The 25,203-nt window shown below is 41.0% G+C and overlaps 2 protein-coding genes across 8 annotated transcripts in view; one reads left to right on the forward strand and one right to left on the reverse strand.

The window, feature by feature from the left end:
• The window catches only part of MSH3 (mutS homolog 3), a 157,870-nt gene extending 135,329 nt beyond the window's left edge, over positions 1 to 22,541 (reverse strand). For both annotated transcript variants that reach the window (XR_011525691.1, XM_008518033.2), the window contains exons 1-8: positions 22,252 to 22,541; positions 20,415 to 20,535; positions 12,115 to 12,335; positions 9,187 to 9,405; positions 7,388 to 7,504; positions 6,647 to 6,764; positions 4,791 to 4,936; positions 875 to 1,041 (exon numbers count right to left, since the gene is read on the reverse strand). Coding sequence is in view for 1 of the 2 variants with exons in the window: in XM_008518033.2 (XP_008516255.2) it covers positions 875 to 1,041; positions 4,791 to 4,936; positions 6,647 to 6,764; positions 7,388 to 7,504; positions 9,187 to 9,405; positions 12,115 to 12,335; positions 20,415 to 20,535; positions 22,252 to 22,458 (1,316 nt within the window). In the remaining variant the exon portion in view is untranslated. The remainder of the gene's footprint in view (positions 1 to 874; positions 1,042 to 4,790; positions 4,937 to 6,646; positions 6,765 to 7,387; positions 7,505 to 9,186; positions 9,406 to 12,114; positions 12,336 to 20,414; positions 20,536 to 22,251) is intronic.
• A 119-nt stretch (positions 22,542 to 22,660) lies between these two features.
• The window catches only part of DHFR (dihydrofolate reductase), a 31,536-nt gene continuing 28,993 nt past the window's right edge, over positions 22,661 to 25,203 (forward strand). For all 6 annotated transcript variants that reach the window (XR_011525692.1, XR_011525693.1, XR_011525694.1 and 3 more), the window contains exons 1-2: positions 22,661 to 22,793; positions 23,140 to 23,189. Coding sequence is in view for 1 of the 6 variants with exons in the window: in XM_070571518.1 (XP_070427619.1) it covers positions 22,708 to 22,793; positions 23,140 to 23,189 (136 nt within the window). In the remaining 5 variants the exon portion in view is untranslated. The remainder of the gene's footprint in view (positions 22,794 to 23,139; positions 23,190 to 25,203) is intronic.

Here is a 25,203-nt window from a genome sequence, read left to right on the forward strand (position 1 = left end):
GACACCCAAACTATCTTTCGTGTGTCAAGTGGCTTCTGACTCTCATTTGATGACTAAACATTTAGGAATATCCCAAGGCAAATCCCAAAAAATTCAGTTTCGGCAATGTCTTTGTGGAATGTTTTGATATTTACTGAATTTTGCCTTTATTGTTTTATAAAAATCAGTGGAAATAAAAAAAATTGTTGATTCAATTGATCAACTTTAGTTTCAATTACATCTAAATTAATCAAATATACACTCAGTTATGAAGAAAAATTCAGAAAATTAAAGACAAAATATTGGAAATAAAGTTTTAGAAGACCATCTTAAATTTTTTTAGAGATTTTATTAATTTTTTAGCTCTCCAAGAGCAGCATCCCCTATAGGTCTACTGTCTGACTTAATTATTCAAGTTTGAACACTGTCAGAAGAGGACTGGGAACAAAATAAGTCCTCTTGAGATTAATTACCAAATAATATCATTAATATCAAAAACTCTTTAATTACAAAATAATATTATAAAATAATATCATAAATCCCTTTAAAAAGATCAACTTCTTAAGTCCTACATGAAGGTGATATCACAGGTAATGTTGTTTATCCTTTTTGAAATTTCTACTACTATTGTTGAAATATTTTTATAAGTAAAGACTATTTTTAACAACTTTAATAAGCATCAGTTCTGGAGTAAATCCAAGTTTCAGGATCAACATTGCTCTCCAGCGACGCGCCGCCTCACCTCACGGCCGCGGCCCTGCAGCTGAGCGGCTCTGTCTGCGCCGCCTCACCTCACCTCACGGCCGTGGCTCTGCGGATGAGTGGCTCTCTTTGCGCCGCCTCACCTCACAGCCATGGCTCTGTGCATGAGCGGCTCTGTTTGCTCCTGACTCACCTCACGGCCGTGGCTCTGCGGATGAGCAGCTCTGTTTGCTCCGACAAGGTTGACGGCAGCAGCAGCTCCACGGGCTGCAGGCTCAATATCCGAGTTTCCAGCTCGGAACGGGAAGCAGAGTCCTGGAAACTATCAAACACAACCTCACCTGTGGCGGGCTGCACCCCCTAAAAACAAACAAAAATGGAATGTCACAGAAAATATATATCTTCCCAATTAAAGCTACAACACAGCATGAACAAACACGGAAATAGTGAAGATGACACACTCACTTGTATGTACTCCATTTCTAAAGCGTCTGAAAACCTGTCAGCTTTCCAAGACTCTTCCTGAAGAAGTCAGTCAGAGTCACCAGAGGCTAGATAGGATTTTAGAGAGGCACCCTGAGCCCAGGTCCCGGATCTAACACACCTGACAGAGTGATGGTGACAAGTCACCAAACCCTACTGGGCCTCGTTTTCTTCCTCTGTAAGTAGGAATAAAACAGCCTACTTCCCTCACAGGGTTAAGGTAAGGGTCAAATCAAAACAAACGTGGAGCCAGCCCTGATGGCCTAGTGGGTCAGTCTGGAGCTCTGCTTCAGCAGCCCAGGTTCACTTCTCGGTCGCGGAACCACACCGCCCATCTGTCAGTTGCCATGCTGTGGCGGCAGCTCACACAGAAGAACGAGGACTGATAACTAGGATATGCAACCATGCACTGGGGGGCTTTGCAGAGAGAAAAAAAAAGGGGAAGACTGGGAACAGATGTTAGCTTAGGGTGAATCCCTCCCTGCAAAAAAAAAAAAAAAAAAGCCAGTCCTTGTAAACTCGTTTACCTATCATAATTAATAAATTACTTAAAAAAAAAGTGAATGCATGTAAACTATAAAGCACTGTACAAACAGTAGTCGTCATCACTAAAAGTCACAAGTGATATGCTCCTAGTAACCTGGCCACCAGAGTAGTAATGAATTACTATTTCACTACATAAAATTAATAAATAGAAACTGTAACTTTTGCCAAAAAAAAAATCAAATATAACAAACCTGAATGAACCCCATGCAGACAGTCTATCCAGGGAAATAACCAAGAAACTAAAAGCCACCTTCATTACCCCAAGCCAATAATAGCAGAGATAAAGTGGAAAAGATCATGTTTGGAAGAGGTAAAAAAAAAGTTAAGTAATTTACCCAAGCTTGCAAGATGATAAAGCGGCGGAGCCAAGATTCACGTAGTCTTAACTCCACAGGCCACACTCTGATCCAGTACTGACGCTTAAGAAACGCATGGGGCTAGTTACAGACTGCATTAGCTGACAGGAGGAAATACCACCAGTCCCTACACTCCTATGCTGCTAATGGAAAGTCAAACGACACAGTCTCTTCAGGAGACAGCCTGGTATTTTCTAAGAAAGTTGAAAACATCCATACCCTATAACTTAGCGATTCCTCCCCTAGGTACGCACTCTTGAGAAACTCAGGGACATGTTTACAAGAAAAGACGAACAAAAAGGTTTATAGCAGCATTCTTTGTACAACCAAAAACTGGAAAGAACCCACATGTCCGTCAACAGAAGAATGAATAAACTGTAGATCATAAAATGAAATACAATGTAGCAATAAGGAAAGAACTATTACAGTAACATGTACATAAATCTCACATACACATCCACAAACAAAGGCAGCAAGACCAAAAGGACACATACAACATGTTTGTACATAGTTTATACAAACTATACACTATGCATATAATAATACATTTAATATCTTATATAGTAGATAATATTATATACATTATAATATAATATCCAATACATTTGTATATAGTTTAAGGTGGTAAAACTGGAACTAAAAGCAAGGAAATCATCATCATAAAAGTCTGGATTATGGTTCTCCCTGGACGGGAGGGCCCTTCTCTGAGCAGTGTTATATTTCCTGACCTGGATGGTTCTCTCGCTTTACACTGTAAATTTCTGTTTGCCACATTTTTTCTCTTGACTATTTTATAATTTTTTTAAATCTCTCACTTTTGGCTCAAGGAACTTCCTTAATTCTAGCCCAGAAGCCTTCCCTCGTGTTCGGACAGCTGGACTATAAATACATTAGTATACATATATAAGCTTATCTCCCAATCTACAAACCAAACATTTACAGAAGTTCAAATAAATTTATCAGCCAAATTCCCCCGGAACTTTTTAAATAAGAGAAATGGTCTACATTGTAATACTTGCAACAGCTATTACTCCATGTGATGTGTGACACTGAGAAACCCAAAGTCAGTCTGTACAAAACTGCACGCTGCCCAGACCCAAGGGAGGGCCTGATGGCAATGGTACTACAACAGGAAAGCCTCTGATTTCAGACTACCTGCCCAAAAGACGACTCCTAGGAAGCAGCCGGGGAATGTGTGACACTCATCACAACAGGGAAAACCCAGCAAGAACAGCACTGAGGGTAAAGGAAGATGAGGTCCACTTCAGCCACACTGAGTTTGAGAAGTCGAGTCAAATTCAGAGTGCCCTGTCCAATACAGAGTTGGAAGCAGGAGCCTCGAGCTCAGGAGAAAGGGACAGCCTGGACCCAGAGTTCTGGATGTCATCAGCCCAAAAGTGGTTGCTGAGGTCAAGGACAGGTCCCAAGAAACTGTGGGAGAGGCAAACTATCGTTTCTCACTTTTTTCGCATCCCAGTTCACACACTTTGGTTAGTGTTGGCAGTAGGGCAGAGGGTCCTAAAAGCACTACGGAGGAGTTACGTACTGTCAACTCTGTTCTTTGGACTGAGTTTCAGGTAAATATAAAATAGCATACGACACATGTTAAAGCTTAAAAGCAAATACCCTTACTATTTGTAGGTAGGCCCAACTGCCTGTGGTTAGATAAAACATGCTTCTCAAGGACAAAAACATCACTTAGAGCCATCCAACAGCAATGTTAACTCCCTGAGAGAAAAGCTTTCTGCTTAAGCAAATGTCAAGTTAGCACAGAGTTACGCAGCCAAAATAAGGTATTAAAAGGTACTTTGGAGGGGCTAGCCCCGTAGCCTGGTGGTTAAGTTCAGCGCACTCCACTTCAGCAGCCTGGGTTCAGTTCCAGGGCACAGACCTACACTGCTTGTCAGTAGCCATGCTGTGGTGGCATCCCACAGACAAAATAGAGAAAGACTGGCACAGGTGTTAGCTCAGGGCGAATCTTCCTCAGCAAAAAAAAAAAAAAAGGTACTTTAGAGACATTTAAGTAGTAAGAATTTTTGTCGATACTGTAGCTGATTGCAAAAGTCAGAAAAAACAAAGAGAATTAGTTATTACTTAGGCAAGGAGTCCTAGTGAAGGGCCCTGAAAAATCTAAGATTTTGAGCACAGTCCAGGTCTGTAAATGGGCAAATCTACTCACAAATTGGCAGAAGGGAAGATCAATAAAACTGTGATTCACAAATTATATTTATCTGGAAGACTCGTAAATATCCCTAGTATTAATTAAACATGGAGTTTAGGATTGGCCAACTATCATTTTCCCTTAACTATGCTTTCCTCCAAATCTACATATCAGAATCCCGTAATTATTTGTGCTTCATTTCAAATCCCTAGAGGAAAGTGGGAAAACCCTTTGCTATCCATGCACGTTGGCTTCCTGTTTTCTTCTGCCATCTGTACAGTGTCCACATGCACGCCTGTCACTGTATCCATCTTCATCCCTAAACTCCTAGAGCACATGGACAGAAACGATCTGCATCTCTCCATAGCACAGACTGCCAAGTAGCCAGATGAGAACAAAATTAGAACTAGAGATTTAACATAAAATTATGAGGAAAAGGTTTTTCTAGTCCAATGACTTGAGGGCACAATTTATGAAATCTTCATTATAAACCACACATGATTACTCATATTTAGAGAGATTGTAAACATGTATCATTCGTTCTTCACCTGCAAAGTACTTACCACGAGTCCAATGAAAATGTTCCCCTTTTTTTTGTCTTTAACGTTTTCCTTATTCTCACAAATACAGAGAAGATAGCTCGTAGAAGTATCCGTTATTATCTCATCGACATTTACAGCATCATCCAGCTTGACTAAAGGATTCACATGTAAAAATTATTAAAGAAAAACATATACTACATTTCCATTAATATTAACTGTTTTCTCCTTTGAAATAATGGTTCGTTTTCCAGGACATTTTTGCTCTGTGCAAAAACCTTCCACACAGCACTCATTCTTCTGATTTACTCTGATCTTAGTGACACGTCTTATCTCCCCTAAGATATAAGGCTCATTAGAACAGACAACTCTTATCTTCTCGCTTTCAACGGGCCTAGGAGGTACCTCTGACCCTGTGGAGGCCCAAACATTCACCCTCTTCTTTACTTGCACGGTGCTGTTACTTGAATTCTTAACAATCCCGTAATGTTTAATTCCACAAATCAAAGCACGAATACACTAGAAGGACTGTACACTCCTTTCCTCCCTCCTAGTGCCTAGGAGCTCCCAGAGACAGGAAGAGAACTTTTAAAAGACATGAGAAACGAAAACCAAAGAAATAAGAAACGTGAGAGAGAGAGAGAGAGCGCCAGAGAGATAGACAGAGAGAGAGCGCGAGAGCGCGTGCGTGTGCGTGCGTGCGTGCGTGTGTGCGTGCGTGCGTGTGTGTGTGTGTAGTGAGCCCATTAATTAAATTCTCAGGGACAAAAGCTGATTTTGGATGAAGTCAGCCTGGGAACATCCGACTTGAGCACCAGCAGATATGAGCTATGGCATCAGCAAAAGAGAGACAGGCAGGGGTACTATTTGAGAAGCAGCCTTCAAACAAGAGACTCGAGTTCAGGCAAAAGAAAGAATAATAAAATTACCAGGTTCTTACAGCCTGAGCATCTTAGAACAACACAGAGCTGTTTACAGTTTGAGGTCCACTCTGAGTGACGGCCATTCCCTATTCATGGTATTAATGGAACAAAACAGTCTCCAGAATGTGTGTAGAAGCTGAGCAGGACTCTAAATAAGCAGATTTGTATTAAACCATAACAGAAATATTACTTTCACAGAATTATTTAAGACCTTATCCCTACATTTTTTATTCTGAGACCTGACCCTACCCCATGGTAAATATTTTAAAATGCATGCTTATCTCACTTTCTATATAATTATTTGGTTTTTAAAAAATTGACAGAATTTTATGACTTTGCTACGGAAATCATTTTGCTTCAAGGAACTCACTGAATTTATGAATGACCATAAATTTGGGGCCAATCACTGTGTAAACGGAGGGTGTCTGCAAAGTGAGAAAGCTTACAATCCATTTTCAAAAGGATTAAAATTTTTATGAAGCTAGCAATTAATGAAGATGGCCTATCATTAGTTTTTATAAGCAGTTCACTGTGTGCTAACTTTGGAGTTTTCTTTTCTCATTTTGGACTCAGTAAGCCATTTTTTAGGTCTTGTCTTAGGAAGGTCTGGAGGAGCTCACAGGCCCCAGGTACCTAACCCCCGCCCACACAGTCCAGGGAGAACGCGACTTCAGACCAGTGCTGGCCTGCCATCACCTGTCATCAGGCTCTCTTTCTTCTCGCTCTCAAAGTATGAGGAGCTTCCCTTTCACCATGGCATTTGAAAAACGCTTGTTTCCAGCCATCACCAACCCCTCCCTCTTCAGGAGTGCATCGACCAAAGGCCAAGGGAACTATGCCGCCTCGTCTCACCAAAAAGATACCTGTTAGAGGATAGTTTTTTTTAAAATAAAACTTTGTTATTTAAAACCAAACCCTTGTAACATTTAAGAGAAAAATTCCTATTCAAAAGGATATCTTCTCCAATAAGCGTAGATTTCGTATAAAGAGCAGTCAGTTTCCGGGAAAAGAGAGAACTTTTGTTGTCCCCGATGGCCTTTAACGCTGCTGTTTCAGTTTGCTTCACAACTCCCACCTTCAACAGAAATAAGAAATATTGAGCAGGGGCCGGCCCTGTGGCCAAGTGGTTAAGTTCGCATGCTCTGCTTCAGTGGCCCAGGGTTTCGCCGGTTCGAATCCTCGGTGCAGACATGGCACCGCTCAGCAGGCCATGCTGAGGCAGCATCCCATGTGCCACAACTAGAAGGACCCAAAACTAAAATATACAACTATGTACTGGGGGCTTTGGGGAGAAAAAGGAAAAATAAAAAAGTTTAAAAAAGAAATACTGACTATTAAATATGATGAAAATTTTTTTAAGAAAACATTTTATGAGATTTTAAAAAGTTAAATTTGAAACATTTAAAGCAGACATATTAGGCCACGACGTCCAGATGCAGGGCTTAAGTAAGATGCACACCAGAAGGAGCCTGTGTGGATCAATCACTAAGAAACACTACCACAGAGTTAAAAAAATTTTAGCCTAGATACTACCTAATATGTTAAAAACTGATGAAGATAGAATGCTAATAATTGACACTTTCAATTCTTCAAAATGCCCAATTCCAAAACTAATTACAGCCCACCACCTTAGAAAACATGTTCTCACTCTGTGGAGAATCCAATTCCCTTCTCCCACAAGCTGAAGCCAAAGCTGACCTTATACCCCTTTGCCACAAGGCGGCGGACGTGAACAAACAGTCTGTGGGTAGGTATGCTTGCCGTCATAAAGTTGTGATCTAAGTGGCAATAAATATTGAGCTCCCGGGCTGCAATCTGAAAAATTAAAAAAAGGAGATTATCAATAAATTTCGGTTTCAAGATTCCCTGTATGGTGTTTATTCACTTTGTTAAAAATCCATCAAAGATCTGTACACTTCTCTATCTATGTATATACCAATAAAAAGTTTAAAAGACATTGCCAGTGTAGAAGCCTACAGTTTCATCTATTTTTGGCAGTTCCCATGGCCTACCCTCAGGGCCAACATCTGTATCTATAAACGACTCGGAAAAACAGACAGGCCTTCTTCTATGTCCTTAGATCTATCAAACCTTAAAGAGCTGAGCCTTCCCTGCACAAGGACTATTCAACACAGAGAGCATGAGACTGTAATGAAATAATTTGCTACATAGCACATGCAAATAAATGAAAATTTGGAGATACCTCAGAGTATTACTATCTAATAATGATAGATACTGATATCTAATTCTAATAGTACGAACCTACTTGGACAGGGGGCATCTCTGAGGCTGTGAGAAGAGAACCCTCTGGTTTGGTTAGCTAATGAATGGTGCACGCGTGCTAGGAGTGCAGAACCAGGCTGCACCACCGGACTCCCTGCTTCTTCTAGAAGGCACCATGGCTCAGATACTGCCCATTGGACCCATGGAACCCTCATGCCAACACTTTCACCCCTCCCCCTACTCGACCCATCTCTGAACTGAGTTAGTTCATCACTGCAAGGCAGGCAAACATCAGCCGTTCCTGTGGTCAAGACTGAGCTGATCACTTGACCTGGAAAGAAGCGCAGACAACAGCATTTGCTATCATCCCCTCTCCTACAGGATGCCAACTACCTATGTGTCCCTGTCCTCAGGAAATATGGTCACTCTGTTTCAAAGTCTAATTTCATAACACAGAACACAGCATGATGCCATTGAACTAGAGAATGCCACTCTCCTGCCACAACAGCATTTAGGAAACTGGAAGAAAAAAAGCTGACCAAGTCTTCACTTCCCATCCATGCAGCAGCACACGTGCCACCTCATTACTCTCTGATGACGCAGGATCCACCCAGGCCTAAAACTATGGAATCTTCACAATCATCCATGACTCCAACTAAGCATCATCAGTAATACTTTCCTAAGGTTGCCTTAAATGCTCAAAATCACTTCTAACTTTCTTACCTTGGGCCTACAGCAAGTACCCGAAATTAAACACAAACCCAACTCAGACTACGACAGCGAGATGACTGATATGTACAGAGAGACCTGTAAGACTTCAAACACCTTCTGTTGGTGGTGGGCAGAGTTAATGTGCTCTTCCACTGAGACTTAACTATGTTCCTGGCTATGAAAATTCATAAATTAAGAGTAAACAGAGGAACTTCCATACATCTCAAAATTTTTTTCTTGCTTAAGTCTTCATTGGGAAACATAGATACTTACATGATTATTCTTTAAATGATTCATCTGGTCAACTGTCAATGGACGAAGGTACCATGGAGAATAACCAGTGGCATTACAATAGGGACCTCTCACCTCCTTCCCCACAAGTCCAGCACCCACCAAGTTTGCTTGTGTTTATTTTTAGTTTTCACTTTAAATGACATCATTTTTAAAGGGTAATTGATCACAGTAGCTTTTTCACAAGGTCAGAAAATGAAACAAAAATACTGGAAAATATTTAGGCCTGGACAAGAAAAACATGAAACAGTGTCTGAAAAAAAACAACTTACCTCTGCATCTTCCCCGAAGAATCTATACTTATATCCACATTCCACACACAAAATGGCATCTTTCTGCTGCTGCTTCATTTCAATGTATTGTAATTCTAATGGTGTGTAGATGCTTTTGGTCCGTTTGTTAGACGGCTTAGAATCGCAAGTTTTCTGTAAGTTTTCACAACCCCCAAGTGATGATGATCCAGAACGACTGACATCAAAGACTGTCTTATCCTGGCAAACAAAAGATTTTTACAGTTTAAAAAAGTACTAACCATAATAAGAGTACCCAGAGAGAGAGAGAATGCAAATTTGGCACAAAACTAACAATTGGTGAATCTAAGTGAAAGGTTTACAGGAGTACATAGTATATTCAGAGAAACTTTTATGAGGTTTGAAATTTTTTCAAAGTAAAAGACTAAAAAAAATATGAACCAAATTAAACTAGCATATAATTATTTAAGCAAATTTTGAAAGCATAAACATTTTAATGTTTTTTATGCTTCTTTTTAAATTTGACTTCCTTAAACCTATTGTAATTAACATTTTTCTTTTCATTATTTACTTCCAGGTATGTAAGGCACAAAGTCAGCAGGCATCAATCTGTCTCTCTCTCTGCAGTAGGGCAGAATCACTTCCAACAATCACGCTAGCAGCTAAAGCTGCAATATTTTACATTTCCAAGCACAGTCTAAAAGACAGTATAGTCCATAAATCTTTATTTCAAGAAAAAACCATGATTAGAGTTTCTGGAATGCATAAAGCACAAAGTTACATTTTCAACATTAGTATTCCTGCTATCCTTACTTTCTTGTATGAAACCATAATTAATTCCAATTCACAGCTTAGAGCAAATTCCTTGCTTATGAGACTTATTTACACGAAAAGTAAAATGAGACAGATTTTTAGGATAAATTCAACTTCTAATTAATTGTCACTGTGTCACTGCCAACATCTAAAAATTTACCAGCTACCCCTGGAATTAAAAATATGGTCTAAAAAACTAGTGACCAACAGGGGAAGAAAAGAGAAAAAGAGAAAAGTCCTATATGGCCCAGAGAGGGGAACCCCAGGCCTAGAGAAAGCCCAGAAACATGTACTTTACAGTTGCCAAATGTTTAAAAAATTCAGCCTAGCTAGGACAGCAGGTAGAGATGCAATTTATCTGAATGGTGTAACCCAGCAACCCTCCGAAGATCAACAATAACAAGACAGTGAGGTGTGGAGAGGTGTAGAAAGAAAAGTGGGTCAATATATCAGTGTGGAAAATGTATTTGCTTTTAATTTTGATGGAGATTTTCTACTTTGTTTCCACAACTTTTATGTAAAATCCCTGAATACTACATATTGAGAAACTTAACATTTTAAAAAATATATTTCCGAGGGAAAAAAGTTTGTACTTTTTTTCTCATATGGAATGAGAGTAGGCATCCAGAAAAAAGGTTTATCCAAATGGGATACTAATAAATAAGTCAATCTGAATACTTGAGTAGTAAGCAAGTTTTTTTTCCCCACCATTTGGGTGGAAATACTTCTCAGATATAGTATACTCTTTTGCATATTCCCAGAGTCAGCATTCTGAACTCAATATAACTTTGTATTCAAAATTCAGGGTGATCAGAATAATAAAATGGGAATTTCAGGACCAATCAAGACTTTTGGAGTTCTTAGCCCCCACACTAATGGTCCCAGACCACTGGGCATTTAAGTTCATTCATCTTTCCCTCCATGCCATCACACAGCTATCACTTGTAGTGATACCCATGCACTACTTCTAGGTGTCCCTTCTAACTAGTTACTTCTAATTTGCTGTGAATCAGAAACGCCAACTTGGTCATTCTATGTGTAAAGCAATGGCAAATAAGCTCTCATGAGGCCCTGGGGTAAATTCTCTGAATAATAAAGCGAGCTTCAATGAGACACACTTTTTGACCTCTGCACTTTATGACCACTATACTCAGGTGAACTGCTTCTAAGTAATGAAAGAGATTAAAAATAAGAACAAAAACACTTTTCTCCCCTGATGCCCTAAGGTAAGTCAATGTATCCTAGCCTAGCTGAGGAGTTGTTCATGGATCGGGACTTTGTAGAAGGAGTATGAACTTCTGAAAATTAGATACAAATTGTTCTTGGTCTGAGTATTTTTCTGAGGAAAGAGTCTGCAGCTTTCATCAAATTTAAATGACAAAAAAAAATGTTAAGACTATTTCCCTAATTCAGCAGTTCGCAATCATGACTACACACTAAAATGAGAGCTTTTAAATAATATCCATGCCCAGTTCTTACTGAACACCAATTAAATGTGATTCAGAGCAAAGGTTCTTGCTATGGGTAGGCTTTTAAACTTCTCCAGGTGATTCTAATTTAAAGCTGGGCTGAGAACCACTATTCTGAATTGTAGATTTCAATGATGGAGCAAGAGTTAAATGCCCTGATTTTGCGATGATGAAAAACATTAACAAATCACAAAACAGTAGAAGTAAAGAGCCATATTCACTTGGTTTACCTCTGAATTTACTTTATGTCAGCCAAGCTTTCAACTGAAAACCTCAAAACATCCATACAAGTTGTCCATCACAACCGTCCAGACTAATCACGGAAACTATAAGGAGGACTATAAGAAACTGTGCTTGTCATAATAACCAATAAAGAATATCCCCAAGTTAACAGCTCCTAATCTGGGCTGAACATGAGAATCATGTGAGAGGCTTTTGCTTTGTTTTGTTTTAATACAAACCCATTCATCCCTCCTCAAGACACAGTAAATCACAATCTTTAGGGATCTGAAAATAAAATAAAATAGAAAGCAAAAGCTCCCTCAACTAATTCAGATGACCAGCCAAGTTTGGGAACCACTGCCCTGAGTGAACCCACAGAACCAGTGGCACTCCAGAGCCTACTATTCTGGGCAGTTGGATATTCATCTATATGACTGTTACATACCTTTTGACTAGTTTGAGATTTGGAATCTTCAGAAGAAACTGCATTCTTTGCACGTAGAAGATCGATATCGTCAAAATCAGTACATTTTGGCAGAACTGCAAATCTCTCCTTAAGAGGCTCTGTCTGGACTCTGTTTTGAGGAGGGGCAGAATCGCAGCAGAATTCTTTCAATTTCTCCAGAGACTTTAAAACAATCCTGGTCCTCAGACATTTCTTTGGCTCTTTGTTAGCAAATCAGAAGAAAATATAACAATAGTATTTTGTCTTATTATGTCGATTCATAACCAGCATAGGACTGTTAAAGAGGGAGCTTCTCACAAAAGCAATGAATCTAACTATAATGTGCTAAGGAAATAAAGAACATTGGTTTCAGGGTAAAGATGGCACACTGAAACATACATCTAATTTCACTTGGTCCTGAAACCCCATTAAAACTATAGTAGGGTTTTGCTTTTTCTTTTTTTTTCTTTAGGTACAAGCCCACGAAGACAGAGAGAAAAGTAGAGATGACAACTGCAAATGAAATAGCTGAAGCTAGAAAGAAAAAAGAATGAGCAATAACCAATTTAGCAAATCTGAAAGCTAAATCCTAAGAAAACCAAGAAGCAATCTGTTTACAACACAAAATGCTTAAAAGGCTTAGAAATTAGGGCACCGGTCCCCGTAGAAATGGAATAAAGGGAGGTTCTAAAATAAAGAGGATTGGTTCAAGGCGATTTAATTCCTAGACCCCTACCCCACTCCAAGCTCCCGGGCAGCTGTCCTTCCTCCACCTCAGGAGAGGACTGGAGATTTCTCTGGAAAAGGCAAAAAGGCACAGTTGAGATGCAGCACCGTGCCTAAGCCAGAACAATGGGAATGCGGGCTTACTGTATGCTGAGAACCCAGCCTCTTGTCACCAGCTCAGAACACCGGCAGCCAAAGCTCTCCCTTCCAGGCAGGAGCTGAGAAGACCCCAGATTGGGGAAACTGACCAGCTCAATGGGAAAGACCTAAAGATACTGACACCAGGGGTTCACCGAGGAAATCAGATGGCCAGCCCAGACACACCTGCTTTCCTACCTCCACAACTTTGCTGATGCTGTGCTGTCTCCCTGGAATGTCCTGGACTTCAATTTCGACACGTCAAAATTGTACTCACTCATCAAGACCCATCTCAAAGCTATTTTTCTCATGAAATTCTCCGCTAATTCCTCCAGCTTAAAATCATCTTTTCTTTCTCTGTGTTCCTATAACAAGATCATATCTCTCTATAGCACTTATCACAGCCTGCCAATTAGCAGTTATTCATAAGAAATCAATCCATAAAAGAAGGAAAACTATCCTTTACTGGATATCTACTGGATGCCAGAATACATTATTTCACCCTTTAAAGCAATACCATTAACTAGCTAGTAGTAAACATAAGGAAACTGGGACTGCCTTTATCATCCTCACCATCCCTTTTCAAGCAAAAACACTCAGGGCAAGAGTTGTGTTTTGTTCATTTCTAAAAGTTTAAAACTTTTCAGATATATACTTCTATCTTTTCTCCTGTTAAACTGATAGCTAGAAAAATGTATATTTGAATCTCTTTTCACATGTATATATTCACCTTATTTAATATTACTCTCCCCTTTTCAAATGCATACCTGAATCACTCTTCAGAAGTATAAGTTTGTATATTATACGAAGATGTCCCTCCTATGAATATTAAAAACACTTCCCCGGGATGGGGGTGAGTGCAAACCTGGGGGTTGTACTCATGCTGAAAAAGAATATCTAAAACCAAAGTGTTAAAAGCTGAGGTGAAGCAGCCAGCGACTCTTCTGCCTAGAGGACACTCCTCTCCTTTCTTCTCATCATCTATTCTTTTAAGTAAGCAGTAAAGTTCGTATTTCAAAAACTTCCATGTCTATGGCCTCATTTCCACAAACTTCGGGGTTCACTTGGCCAGATCTGGAGCACTGTGGATCTGGGGACGAGACTTAGAGTGTGTGTGGTAAGGCCCCTTGACAGCTTACTTTCATGCCCTCCTTACCACCCTTCCCCACCTCCTCCCCACTCCCACCACAGCCAAGGAGGTTTCTACCACAGAGCTCCATCCTGGAGCTGCTGTCAATTCAGAAAGGCTTACATCAGTTCAGGTCTGATCCTGGATGGAGCCCATGTCTGTCTAACCTCCCTGCAACCCTCCCACACTTCTTAAAATTTTGTTTTCCTTTTTCTGTGTGCCCAACTTTCATGCTTAGGATAGACTGACTTTCTATGTGTGCTTCTCAGCTCAAGAGTCAGGAAGGGAGGTGTCCCACCTTGTTCGTTTATGTTAAAGCCATTATGATTCCTGAACTATAAAACATAGTAAGAGAAAGAACTAACTGGTACACAAGAAAGGACCCAAAATTACAGTTTTCTCTTAATGCTCCTAGGACCATCATATTTTGAATCAAAAAGAAAATTGGGGAAACATGAGCATGTTATCTGTGGGAAGGACAAAGCTTACAACACAAAGACAAAATCTTTCATTTCTTCCCTCACAGATACCTAAGAGAGGTTTTAAAACCTCAAAAGGCCCGGGGGGTGGGGGGTGGGAGGAAGCCTACTCAAGTGAAAAAGCCCAAGAGCTACAAAACCCTTATACCTGAGGAGAGATATAAGCATGGGCCCCAGTCCCTCCATTGGGCCTTAAGAAGGAACTTGTAACCACTGTGAAAACCTGGCTCTTGGAAAACTGAGCGCCCAAACACACCTTACAAACCTCCATCTTCTGCTCCTGGGCTTAAAGCCTCACTTGTACCACGTACCAGCTTCAAATTTGCATCTCTGAAGGTGCCATGAAATGGACTATCAAACTGCCACAATACAATGTTATGCCTTGGCAGCATCATCACTAAAGTCTCTGAGCCCTTAGGAGGACACACCATAGAAATAAGGCCACTGGTTGCTGTCCCAATGACATTAAATGGACCCAAACTCCTCCCTAGGAATATTTCACCAAAATTAAGTCCTTCACTGTCTAAGCCGTCTTTTTTTGGTGTCCCGTAAATGGAAATACATCATAGTTACTTTCTGTCTCCAGAATAAGCCTAGGGTATGAAGGATCAAGGAGGAAGAAGAATTATCATATTTTTAATCAAGAATCTTTTAGAAGGAGGCATGGAGTAGATGCTAAAATGCAAATATGTGTCACTATAAACAGATTTATTTTAATTTGTAAAGCAATGTGTTTTATAGTTACAACAATTCGCCATCTTAAAAAAGCGAAAGAAGAAAAATCTTTGGAGCGTTACAAAGATAAGTCTGTTGCATTAAATACACTGTTCAGGCAAAACTAATCTCCGTTGTTAGAAGTCAGGATAGTAGTAATCCCTGGGGTCGGGGGGAGGTTGTGAGTGGGAGGGGGGATAGAGAAGTTTCGGGGGTCCTAGTAACATGGTTTCTTGATCGAAGTGATGGTTACACAGGTGAATTCAGTTTGTGAAAATTTATCAAGCTTATGATTCTCTATATATGTTAAACATCAGTAAAGAATTAAAAACAACAACAACAAATCAATTTTCCTCAATCTCAGAGTCTCAAGAATTGCCTGTTTGGAAAGAGAACCTCCAGCAGATGTTTTTGAGAGTTTCAGTTCAAAAGAAGACATTTAAACTTAGGCAGATAAGAATAAGATACTAGCCAAAGAGGTCAGGGTCTTAAAATGAAAAACAAATAAATATAAGAGGCAGTTTCAAATCTTGCCTAATTGCAGAAACCCAAGGAAGGCACAGAACTTCCCTCTTCTTTAGTAAGAGACTTATTTTTTAATCTCATTGTCCTTATTTTTAAAGATTCATTCCAAATTTGGGCATGTTGTTTTGAACTGCAAAAGGTAATTCTTTTCTTAAAAGTATAAAATGAAAATGGAAAATTCATGGGATAAAATTTTGTGTTTCACCCTGTTTAATAAGCACAGTCATTGGAGAATACAAATTGGGAATATGGAGAATGGCATATTTGATTCCATGAATGAATCTGATTTCTTCACTAAAATGAAGGAGCCTTTAGCTTTAGGATATGAACTGCAGTGTGTACTAATTATAAATACTGACTGGTGTTGTCTATAAAACGGTCCTAGGAGGACAAAAAACTGGAAACCATATGAATTTAAGGCAAATTTCCATGTGAACTTTTTGGGTATGGTTTAAAGGTACAATATGCAATACATTTTCCCAGGTTTTTTTTAAATTGTGCTTTATTTTTATATACTCTGGCTATATTTTACAAATCCTTATTGACTTTGGAAAGCCTGAATATATAGAGCATTAAGATAATGGATATCTGCACTTATCAAAATGCTTCTAGATAGAGTTCTAATATGTTAATTTGTAATTAAAATAAGAATATTAATAACACGTCAGGTCTGACTTTTGACCTTGTGAACTAAGACAGCCAAACCTATATACATCCCATCCGATACGCTCTTTCTACAATGTGATGCTGACACTCCTGTATGGAGAGGTGGCTCTTGAGCCTAGGCAGGCCTTTGTAACTAACCCGACCAACAGAGTATGACAGAGGAGACACTATGTGACTTCCAAAACTAAATCACAAAAGGCAATACAGCATCCGTCTGGCTCTCTCTCAGGGTGCTCATCCTTGGCACCCAGCCACCATGTTATGAGGAAGCTCAAACTAGCCCACACAGAGAGACCAGTGGTGTGCTGGAGCCAACTCATATTGGCTCTTGGGAGGCAACTGTTAAATCCTCGAGAATTTTGTGAACCAGTTGTCAAAAACAGCCATTGTTAAAAATTAGGTAACGTAAACTTACAATTAATTATACTAAAAATAAAGGTAATAAATACTCAAACCTAATCACCTCCTAAAACTTTTCCCACTATTATCTATGTTCCAAAGGTTATTAATGTGTATTGTCTGTACATGGTGGAAATACCATATAATGGAGCTACTGCTATTATGTGGCCCTTCCCAACTCTAGAAAAGTCACGCCTCAGGATTAGAGCTTTCTAGACCTTCTTTTCCAAAGTTTAAAAACAATCCTTACAAAGATCACACCGATCCACGAGGATTTCAACTGCTTTTCAGAATGAAGTTCAACATTCTTTAAAAGTACAAAACTGAGCAAACAACAACACAGAATTCAAAATATCTATGATCCAAACAATTAACTACTACACACGCAAAAAGCAGGAAAAATGAGTCAAGGGATACAGACCCAGAAAAGACAGAGATGACAGAATTATCACATAAGGACAAGAAAACAGATACTATAAATATGCTCCACAAAATCAAGAATGTAAAGGAGAACATAAACACAAAGAGGAGCAAAATCAAAGATTTTTTTTTTTCGGTAACAGCTTTGCTGAGATATAATTCACATAGGGAAATTGGAGATTTTTAAAAAGAACAAAATACAACCTCTAGAGATGAAAATACAATATCTGAAAGGAATATTTCACTGAATGAGATTTATGGCAAATTAGACACTACAGAAAAAAAGAAATCACTGAACTTGAAAACGTAGCAGGAGAATGGATGGAAAATGAAGTACAAGGAGAAATAAGACTGGAAAACAAATGAAAAGAGCTTCAGTGATTTGAGGCATAATGTCAAGTAACCTGGGATCCCTGTTAATAAACTCCCAGCAGAAGAGGGAGGGAGGAGACAGAAAAGATATTTGAGGAAATAACATCCCCCCAAAATTTTCCAGATTTGATGAAAATTATAAACCCATGGACCCAAGAAGCTTTAAATGAACTCCAAACAAAATTTTAAAAAAGAAAGAAAAAATTTTTAAAATACTAGACTAAGGCCCATCAAAACCAAATGTGTGCAATCCAGTGATAAAAAGAAAATCTTAAAAGCAAAGGCAAAAAAGATAAATTAGGGAAATCAACATCCTATAATTTAAAAACACAAAAAAAACTACCTTGATGACACATATGCTAAAGATTAAGAACATCTGAAGGAATACTGTGACTCCCTTTCTTCTCAAATATATGACTTTTCCAACGTATACTTTACCTAGGTTACTGCAACTTCTCTTATTCTAGAAATACATCTTTGAATCTCTTTTCAAATGTATGTTCTACCTCGTTTATTATCATTCCCTTTAATATTCAAACACATACTTAAATCGCTTTTCAGATGCATCAAGTTTCCTTGTGAGTATAAAAGCTTCCTTCCTCTGTGGATCCCAGGTGTAAAAAAGAACTTGTAAATTGAAGAGTCAAGACCTGAGGTGAAGCCATACAATGGGATACTATTCAGCAATAAAAAGGAATGAAGTACTTCAGAATAGTCCAAACCACTGACAGAAAGTAGAACGGTGGCTGCCAGGGGTTGAAGAGGTGAAATGGGAGTTATTGTAATGAGTGCAGAGCTTCAGCTTTGCAAGATGAAAAGAGTTCTAGAGACGGATGGTGGTGACGGCTGCACAACAAAATGAATGTTCTTAATACCACAGAACATACCCTTAAAAATGGTTAAGACGGTAAATTTTACATTATGTGTATTTTACCACAATAAAAAAAAAACAACCCAAATTTTTTTAAAAAAGGAAGGAGGTACTGATACATGCTGCAACATGGATGAACCTTGGAAACATTACACCAAGTGAAAGAAACCAGAAAAAAAGGCCACATATTGTGTGATTCTATTTATATGAAATGTTCAGAATAGGCAAATCTATAGACACGAAGTAGGTTTGTGGTTGCCTAGGGCTGGGGGCGTGCCGGGGAAAATAGGGGAAGTGACTGTGAATGGGTACAAGGTTTATTTTTGGGATGATGAAAATGTTCTGAAATTGACTTTAATAACAATGGTTGCACAAATCAGTGAACATACTAAAAGTCATTGAATTGTACCTGCTAAATGGGTGAATTGTATGGTATGTGAATTATATCTTAATAATTCTGCTATTAAAAATAAAACTGAGGTGGAGCAAGTCACCAGCTCCTGGCTCATGGATGCTCCTCTCCCTTGTTCCTGAGTGTCATTTTTAACAAGTAACAAAGGTTTTATTTCAAAACATTCCAAGTCTGTTGCCATATTTCCACAACTCTCACCTCAGCTCTCTTGTGTGGCCTTGGGTAAGTTACTTACCTGTGGTAACACTCAATTCTCCTCATCTGTCACCCACCTCTTCCTCCACAGGAGGACAAGGTTGTTGGGGAGAATAAATGAGCTACGAAAGCCTCAAGAACAATGGCAGGCATACAGTGGGTGCCCAATAACTGCTTGGAGAATTGACTGAAAAACTGAACAGATCAGGTCTATGTAGAGTACTGAATTTAAAAAGTTAAACAGCCCCAGAAAATGCAACATTAATACATGGTAAATAATTCTGTCAAGTCATGCCTCCTTCAGAAAGGAGGAGGGAAAGGGTATTTTCAGCTTTATCTTTCTCTTTAGCCATGCATCTCCATTTCTATAGTTATTTCATACCAAGGCTTTCCTGTTGACCCTAAATCCAAATTTTACATTTTGAGGAGGGAGAGATATTCTACATACTTGATCCAATGAACCAGATTGGCTTTTTTGTTTTTTGTTTTTGTCTCATTCTCTTTATCTAATTTCCCGGGGCTAATAAAGAAAGAAGCATTTTCTGTCTTCCCTTATCACAAATTCTCTGAGACCAAAAACTAGAAGAAAATCTGCTCAGCCATCCGCATCCACCCACCTCTAGCAGGCCAGGGCTGAGGAATGGTGGCTTAGCCAAAGCCTTCTAGCAGAAAGAGCAGCTCCGTGACGAAAGAGGACAGGAAGATCAACATGGCCTAACACTGAACATCGTTCAAAATGCTCTGCTAAGTGGGAAAGGAGAGCTGCAAAGTAGTAAATGTAATACAATGCAATTTATATTATTTTTAGTTAACTAATTCGTGGGTCTATTGCGTACATATATATGTGTATAAATAGAAAACCCGGAAGAATATATAATAGCTCCAAAAATCAGCAGTAGGCTTCCCTGAAAGGGAGGGATTATGAGGTCTTTCACTGTGTACCTTCTACATTTCCGTATTGCTTGAAATTTTTCTAACAAGAATGTTTTACTTTTATAATCTGGACAAAAATTAGCTAGAGAGAATAAAAGAGAAACTGGCACAACTCCAGCTCTTACCTCCACCCCCCCCCCCCCCCCGACCTCCTACCCACACCACCACTCATGGAGAGGCCCTCTACCCAAGCACAATGGGGACCTCTCTCTACAAAGGAAAAGAGGCACAACTCTCCAACAGCCTCCTCTGCTTCTGGAGAATGAAAGGATATCAGAGCCCTGACTGGTGAGAATGAAGAACCGCGGCCACAGAACTCACCAGGATTTCCAGACTTGACTAAATCACTCTCTCCTTCCTTTTCTTGAACTTTCTTTGCTTTCTTTTTAACAGGCCCATCATTCTCCAGTGGTCTCTTTTTACTTCTGTCAGTTTCTGCAACCTATATCAGGAAGGTTAGAAAATGATGTGTTATCTCTAATCTCAAAACCTGATGTATGCAAAATAACTTAAACCTTATTTCTGAATGACGACCAGGGCCTTGCTATGCACCCTTCATAGAATTATCCACATTAAGCTCCGGGAAGACATATGGGTGAACTGTTTTTACCATCATTAAAGACAAGGTGGAGACTGGCAGGTCATTAGCCCCAGCACCTCAACCCCTGCTAGAATTAACGAGAACCAACACTCCTCCCTTTCTATACCCAATCAGCCTTCACGGGGCTGGCCAGGTGCACAGCGGTTAAGTTCATATGTTCCACTTTGGTGGCCTGGGGTTCGCCAGTCCGGAGCCTGGGTGTGGAGCTATGCACTGCTTATCAAGCCAGGCTGTGGCAGGCATCTCACATATAAAGTAGAGGAAGATGGGCACGGATGTTAGCACAGGGCCAGTCTTTCTCAGCAAAAAGAGGAGAATTGGCATCAGATGTTAGCTCAGGGCTAATCTTCCTCAACAAAAAGAAAAATCAGCCTTCACCAAGTCTCATATTATAGAACTTGAATTACCCTACTTATATATGTTAAATAAAATACCTTTAAGAAAAAAACTAATATTTATTTAGAAAAGATAAAATTAGATAATAAAAGAACAGAATCATTTTTCAAATGTTAATTGTAATTTATCTCTATGTTCACCACTGAAGATGCCACAAGATTATGAACCACCTGTTGGCAGGAAATCTGTCAAAAATCCTTCAGCAAATATCCTCTAAATGGTGGGTGTAAAATAAAATCTTGGTGAATTCATGAAAATGCAAACTATCGTCAAAAAAAAAAAAAAGACAAGAGAGGAGCAATCACTCCATGGAAGAAATGTAAACGAAGGGAACAAGATTTTGAAGCAGCCAAGCTGTGAGCCACATTAAAACTTGGCAGGGTGGCTAAAAGCCAGTCTGCCAGCCCCTTCCACAGCGTCATTCTGAGAAATCCTGCACCACAGAGTCCAGAGAGGGAGCACCCTTAGACTTTCCCCCATGGCAATGTCTCTAGTAAGAAGAAAACAAACAAAAAAAACCACTTATTTTACTCAGTTGAAGGGTGGCAAGCAACAGGAAGGATCCAATGACCAACCATCACATCTGTACCATCTTAAGAAACTTTACCCACCCAAACTGTGTATTAGACTTTATGATCTGAAGTGTAAGGGTGTAATCACTGGGGAGCTCACAACATGACTGCTTTTACCCATAGTCGCTTGGAATATTCAGCAATGCTGTTGCGGCCTTAAAGACTAGAGATTTAACGGCAGTTTTCTAGTCACCCAAACACATGTAAAGCTCCTCTTGAACCCTCAATCCAGAAAAAAAAAAAAAAAGAGGAGGGAGAACAGAGGTTACAAGACGCATCCTTTGCCCTCAGGCCCCTATCCTCATCACAATGAGAGTCAGGAGACCTGAGTTTCCGTCTCAGGTCTGCCATTAAGAACCTGTATGATCTTAGCCTCAAGTCTTTTACCCCAAATGGAAACTAAAGTCTTGTAATTACAATATTCAGCCGCCCAGGCTTTTCCCTCCTTCTCCTTCCCGAGCCCCGCCCCTTTCTCATCTGGCCGCGTCCTCTCGCCGATTCTCGCGAACACTCTCCGCCTCCTCCCGCTCCACTCACAAGCCCCGCCCCCTCGCCCCGATGGCCCCGCCCCGACCTGGACCAAACTCACCAACTGTGGCGGCAACGGAGGCGGGAAAGAGGACGCTAGGGGCGCTGCGGCATCGGAGTCAGGGTCCGCCTTCTCGGCAGCCCCCGGGGGAGAGGAGGTGGACTTCAGGCTTCCCGCAGACTGGAAGAATCTGCTCAAAACCGCCTGCCTTGCCGGGGCTGGGCCGGCAGCAGCGGCGCCGCCAGCGGCAGGCTTCCGACGCGACATCCCGGGGCCAGGAGTGACAGCCCAGGGGCAGGCCCGAGCCGGGAGCGCGAACCCGCGGCCGCAGGTCCCGGGCGTCTGCGGGCGCGAGCACGTCGCGACCCTGCGGTGCGCCGGGGCAGGAGGCGGGGCGGGGGCGGGATCTCGCCTGCACAAATCGGGCCGAGGGGCGTGGTGGCCGCTATTTGGCGCCACACTTGACCGGGAATCCAGGTGTCGCGAGCGAGCTCGAGAGTGTTTGCTGCCGCTGTCATGGTTCGTCCGCTAAATTGCATCGTCGCCGTGTCGCAGAATATGGGCATCGGCAAGAACGGGGACCTGCCGTGGCCCCCACTCAGGTACCTGCTGGGCGGGGGAGAGTTGGGTGTGCGGGGATCGAAGCTGGCGCAAGATGCCCTTGACCTGGGCGCCCGGGCGGGGCCGCGCCGGGCCGACTGGCAGCGGGAGGATGGGGCCGGGCTTGCGACATGAACTCACCGGGCCTGGGCCTGGGCCTCCTTCTGTGTCAGGAGCCGAGAGGCCAAGTTACTGATTTCCGTCCCGCTCCTGCTGCCCTGCGAGGCCTTTCCCCTCGCGCCCGCCCCAGAGCAAAGTCCCGGTCCTGGAGAAGCCACCCCCACCCCGGGCACCATGTGTCCGGCGTGGGTACCGTTCTGAGTAACGCTGTGTTTCTCTAACTTGTAGGAATGAATTCAAGTATTTCCAAAGAATGACCACAGCCTCTTCAGTAGAAGGTAATATGGGATTTTTAAGTGATAGAGGTTCGCCAACAGTCTTGCTGGAGTAAGCTTACCAGTGCAAATTTTACTTAAATCAAAAGTCTTCCCTGTTAATCTGGGACCGTTTCTCTTACCATCGATCTGTATGCAGTTCCCAAGGTTCATTAAACATCTTTTTTTTTTTTCAGTCTCTACGTTTTTAGTTGTTTTTGATTTTTACTAATAGTACCTTATCCTGAACACTTCCTTTCTTTTTTTTTATTGAGTTCATAATAGTTTACATTATTTCTTGACTGTCACCGCATAAGGGGTCCCCTTCACCCCTAGGTCTACCCCCCACCCCCCTTCCCCTGGTAACCACTGACTGTTTTCTTTGTCCATGTGTTTGTTTATATTCCACATATGAGTAAAATCATATGATGTTTGTCTTTCTCAGTCTGGCTTATTTCACTTAACATGATTCCCTCCAGGTCCTTCCATGTTGTTGTAAGTGGGATGATTTTGTCTTTTGTTATGTCTGAGTGGTATTCCATTGTATATATGCCACATCTTCTTTATCCAATCATCGGTGGATGGGCAGTTGGATTGTTACCATGTCTTGGCTATTGTGAATAGTGCTGCAATGAACATAGGGGTGCATAGGACTCTTTGGATTGTTGATTTCAAGTTCTTTGGATAAATACCCAAGTAGTGGGACAGCTGGATCATATAGTATTTCTGTTTTTAATTTTTTGAGAAATCTCCATACTGTTTTCCATAGTGGCTGCACCAGTTTGCATTCCCACCAGCAGTGTATGAGAGTTCCCTTTTCTCCACAACCTCTCCAACATTTGTTATTTTTGTCTTAGTGATTATAGCCATTTAATAGGTGTAAGGTGGTATTTTAGTTGAGTTTTGGTTTGCATTTCCCTGATGATTAGTGAGGTTGAACATCTTCTCATGTATTTACTGGCCATCTGTATATGTTCTTTGGAAAAGTGTCTGTTCATATCCTCTGCCCATTTTTTGATCGGGCTTCGTTTTTTTGTTGTTCAGTTGTGTGAGTTCCTTACATATTATGGAGATTAAACCCTTGTCAGAAATATGATTTGCAAATATTTTCACCCAATTGGTGGGTTGTCTCTTTGTTTTGATCCTCGTTTCTTTTCCTTGCTTACGCTCTGTAGTCTGATGAACTCCCACTTGTTTATTTTTCCTTTTGTTTCCCTTGTCTGAGAAAACATGGTATTCGAAAAGATCCTTTTTAGTTCGATGTCAAAGAGTGTAGTACCTATATTATCTTCCAGGAGTTTTATGGTTTCAGGACTTATCTTCAAGTCTTTGATCCATTTTGAGTTTATTTTTGTGTATGGCATGAGATAATGGCCTACTTTCATTCTTTTGCATGTGGGCTGTCCAGTTTTCCCAACACCATTTATTGAAGAGACTATCTTTTCTCCATTGTATGTTCTTGGCACCTTTGTCGAAGATTATCTGTCCGTAGTTCTGCGGTTTTATTTCTAGACTTTCAGTTCTGTTCCATTGATCTGTGTGCCTGTTTTTGTACCAGAAATGATGCGGGGTCGGTGAGCCGAGCAGTCAAAAGAAAGATTTCTTAGACTCTCAAGATCTGGCAGTAGTGCTCTTTTATTTAGAGAATAGTGTGGAATAGCATGGGGACAGGACCCATGGGCAGTCAGAGCTTCTGCTGCCGCCGCTTCTGCTGCCCCCGCTGGCATGGGGACAGGGCCCATGGGCAGGCAGAGCAGCTGCTGCTGCCCCCGCTGGCATGGGGACAGGACCCATGGGCAGGTAGAGCTGGTGCGTGGGGACAGGACCCACGGGCGGTCAGAGCTCCTGCTGCTGCTGCATGGGGACAGGACCCATGGGCAGTCAGAGCTCCTGCTGCTGCTGCATGGGGACAGGACCCATGGGCAGTCAGAGCTCCTGTTGCTGCCACTTCTGCTGCCCCCGCTAGCATGGGGACAGGGCCCATGGGCAGGCAGGGCCGCTGCTGCTGCCCCGACTGGCATGGGGACAGGACCCATGG

This window comes from Equus przewalskii, chromosome 13 (assembly GCF_037783145.1).
Source record: "Equus przewalskii isolate Varuska chromosome 13, EquPr2, whole genome shotgun sequence".
Lineage (NCBI taxonomy): Eukaryota > Metazoa > Chordata > Mammalia > Perissodactyla > Equidae > Equus > Equus przewalskii.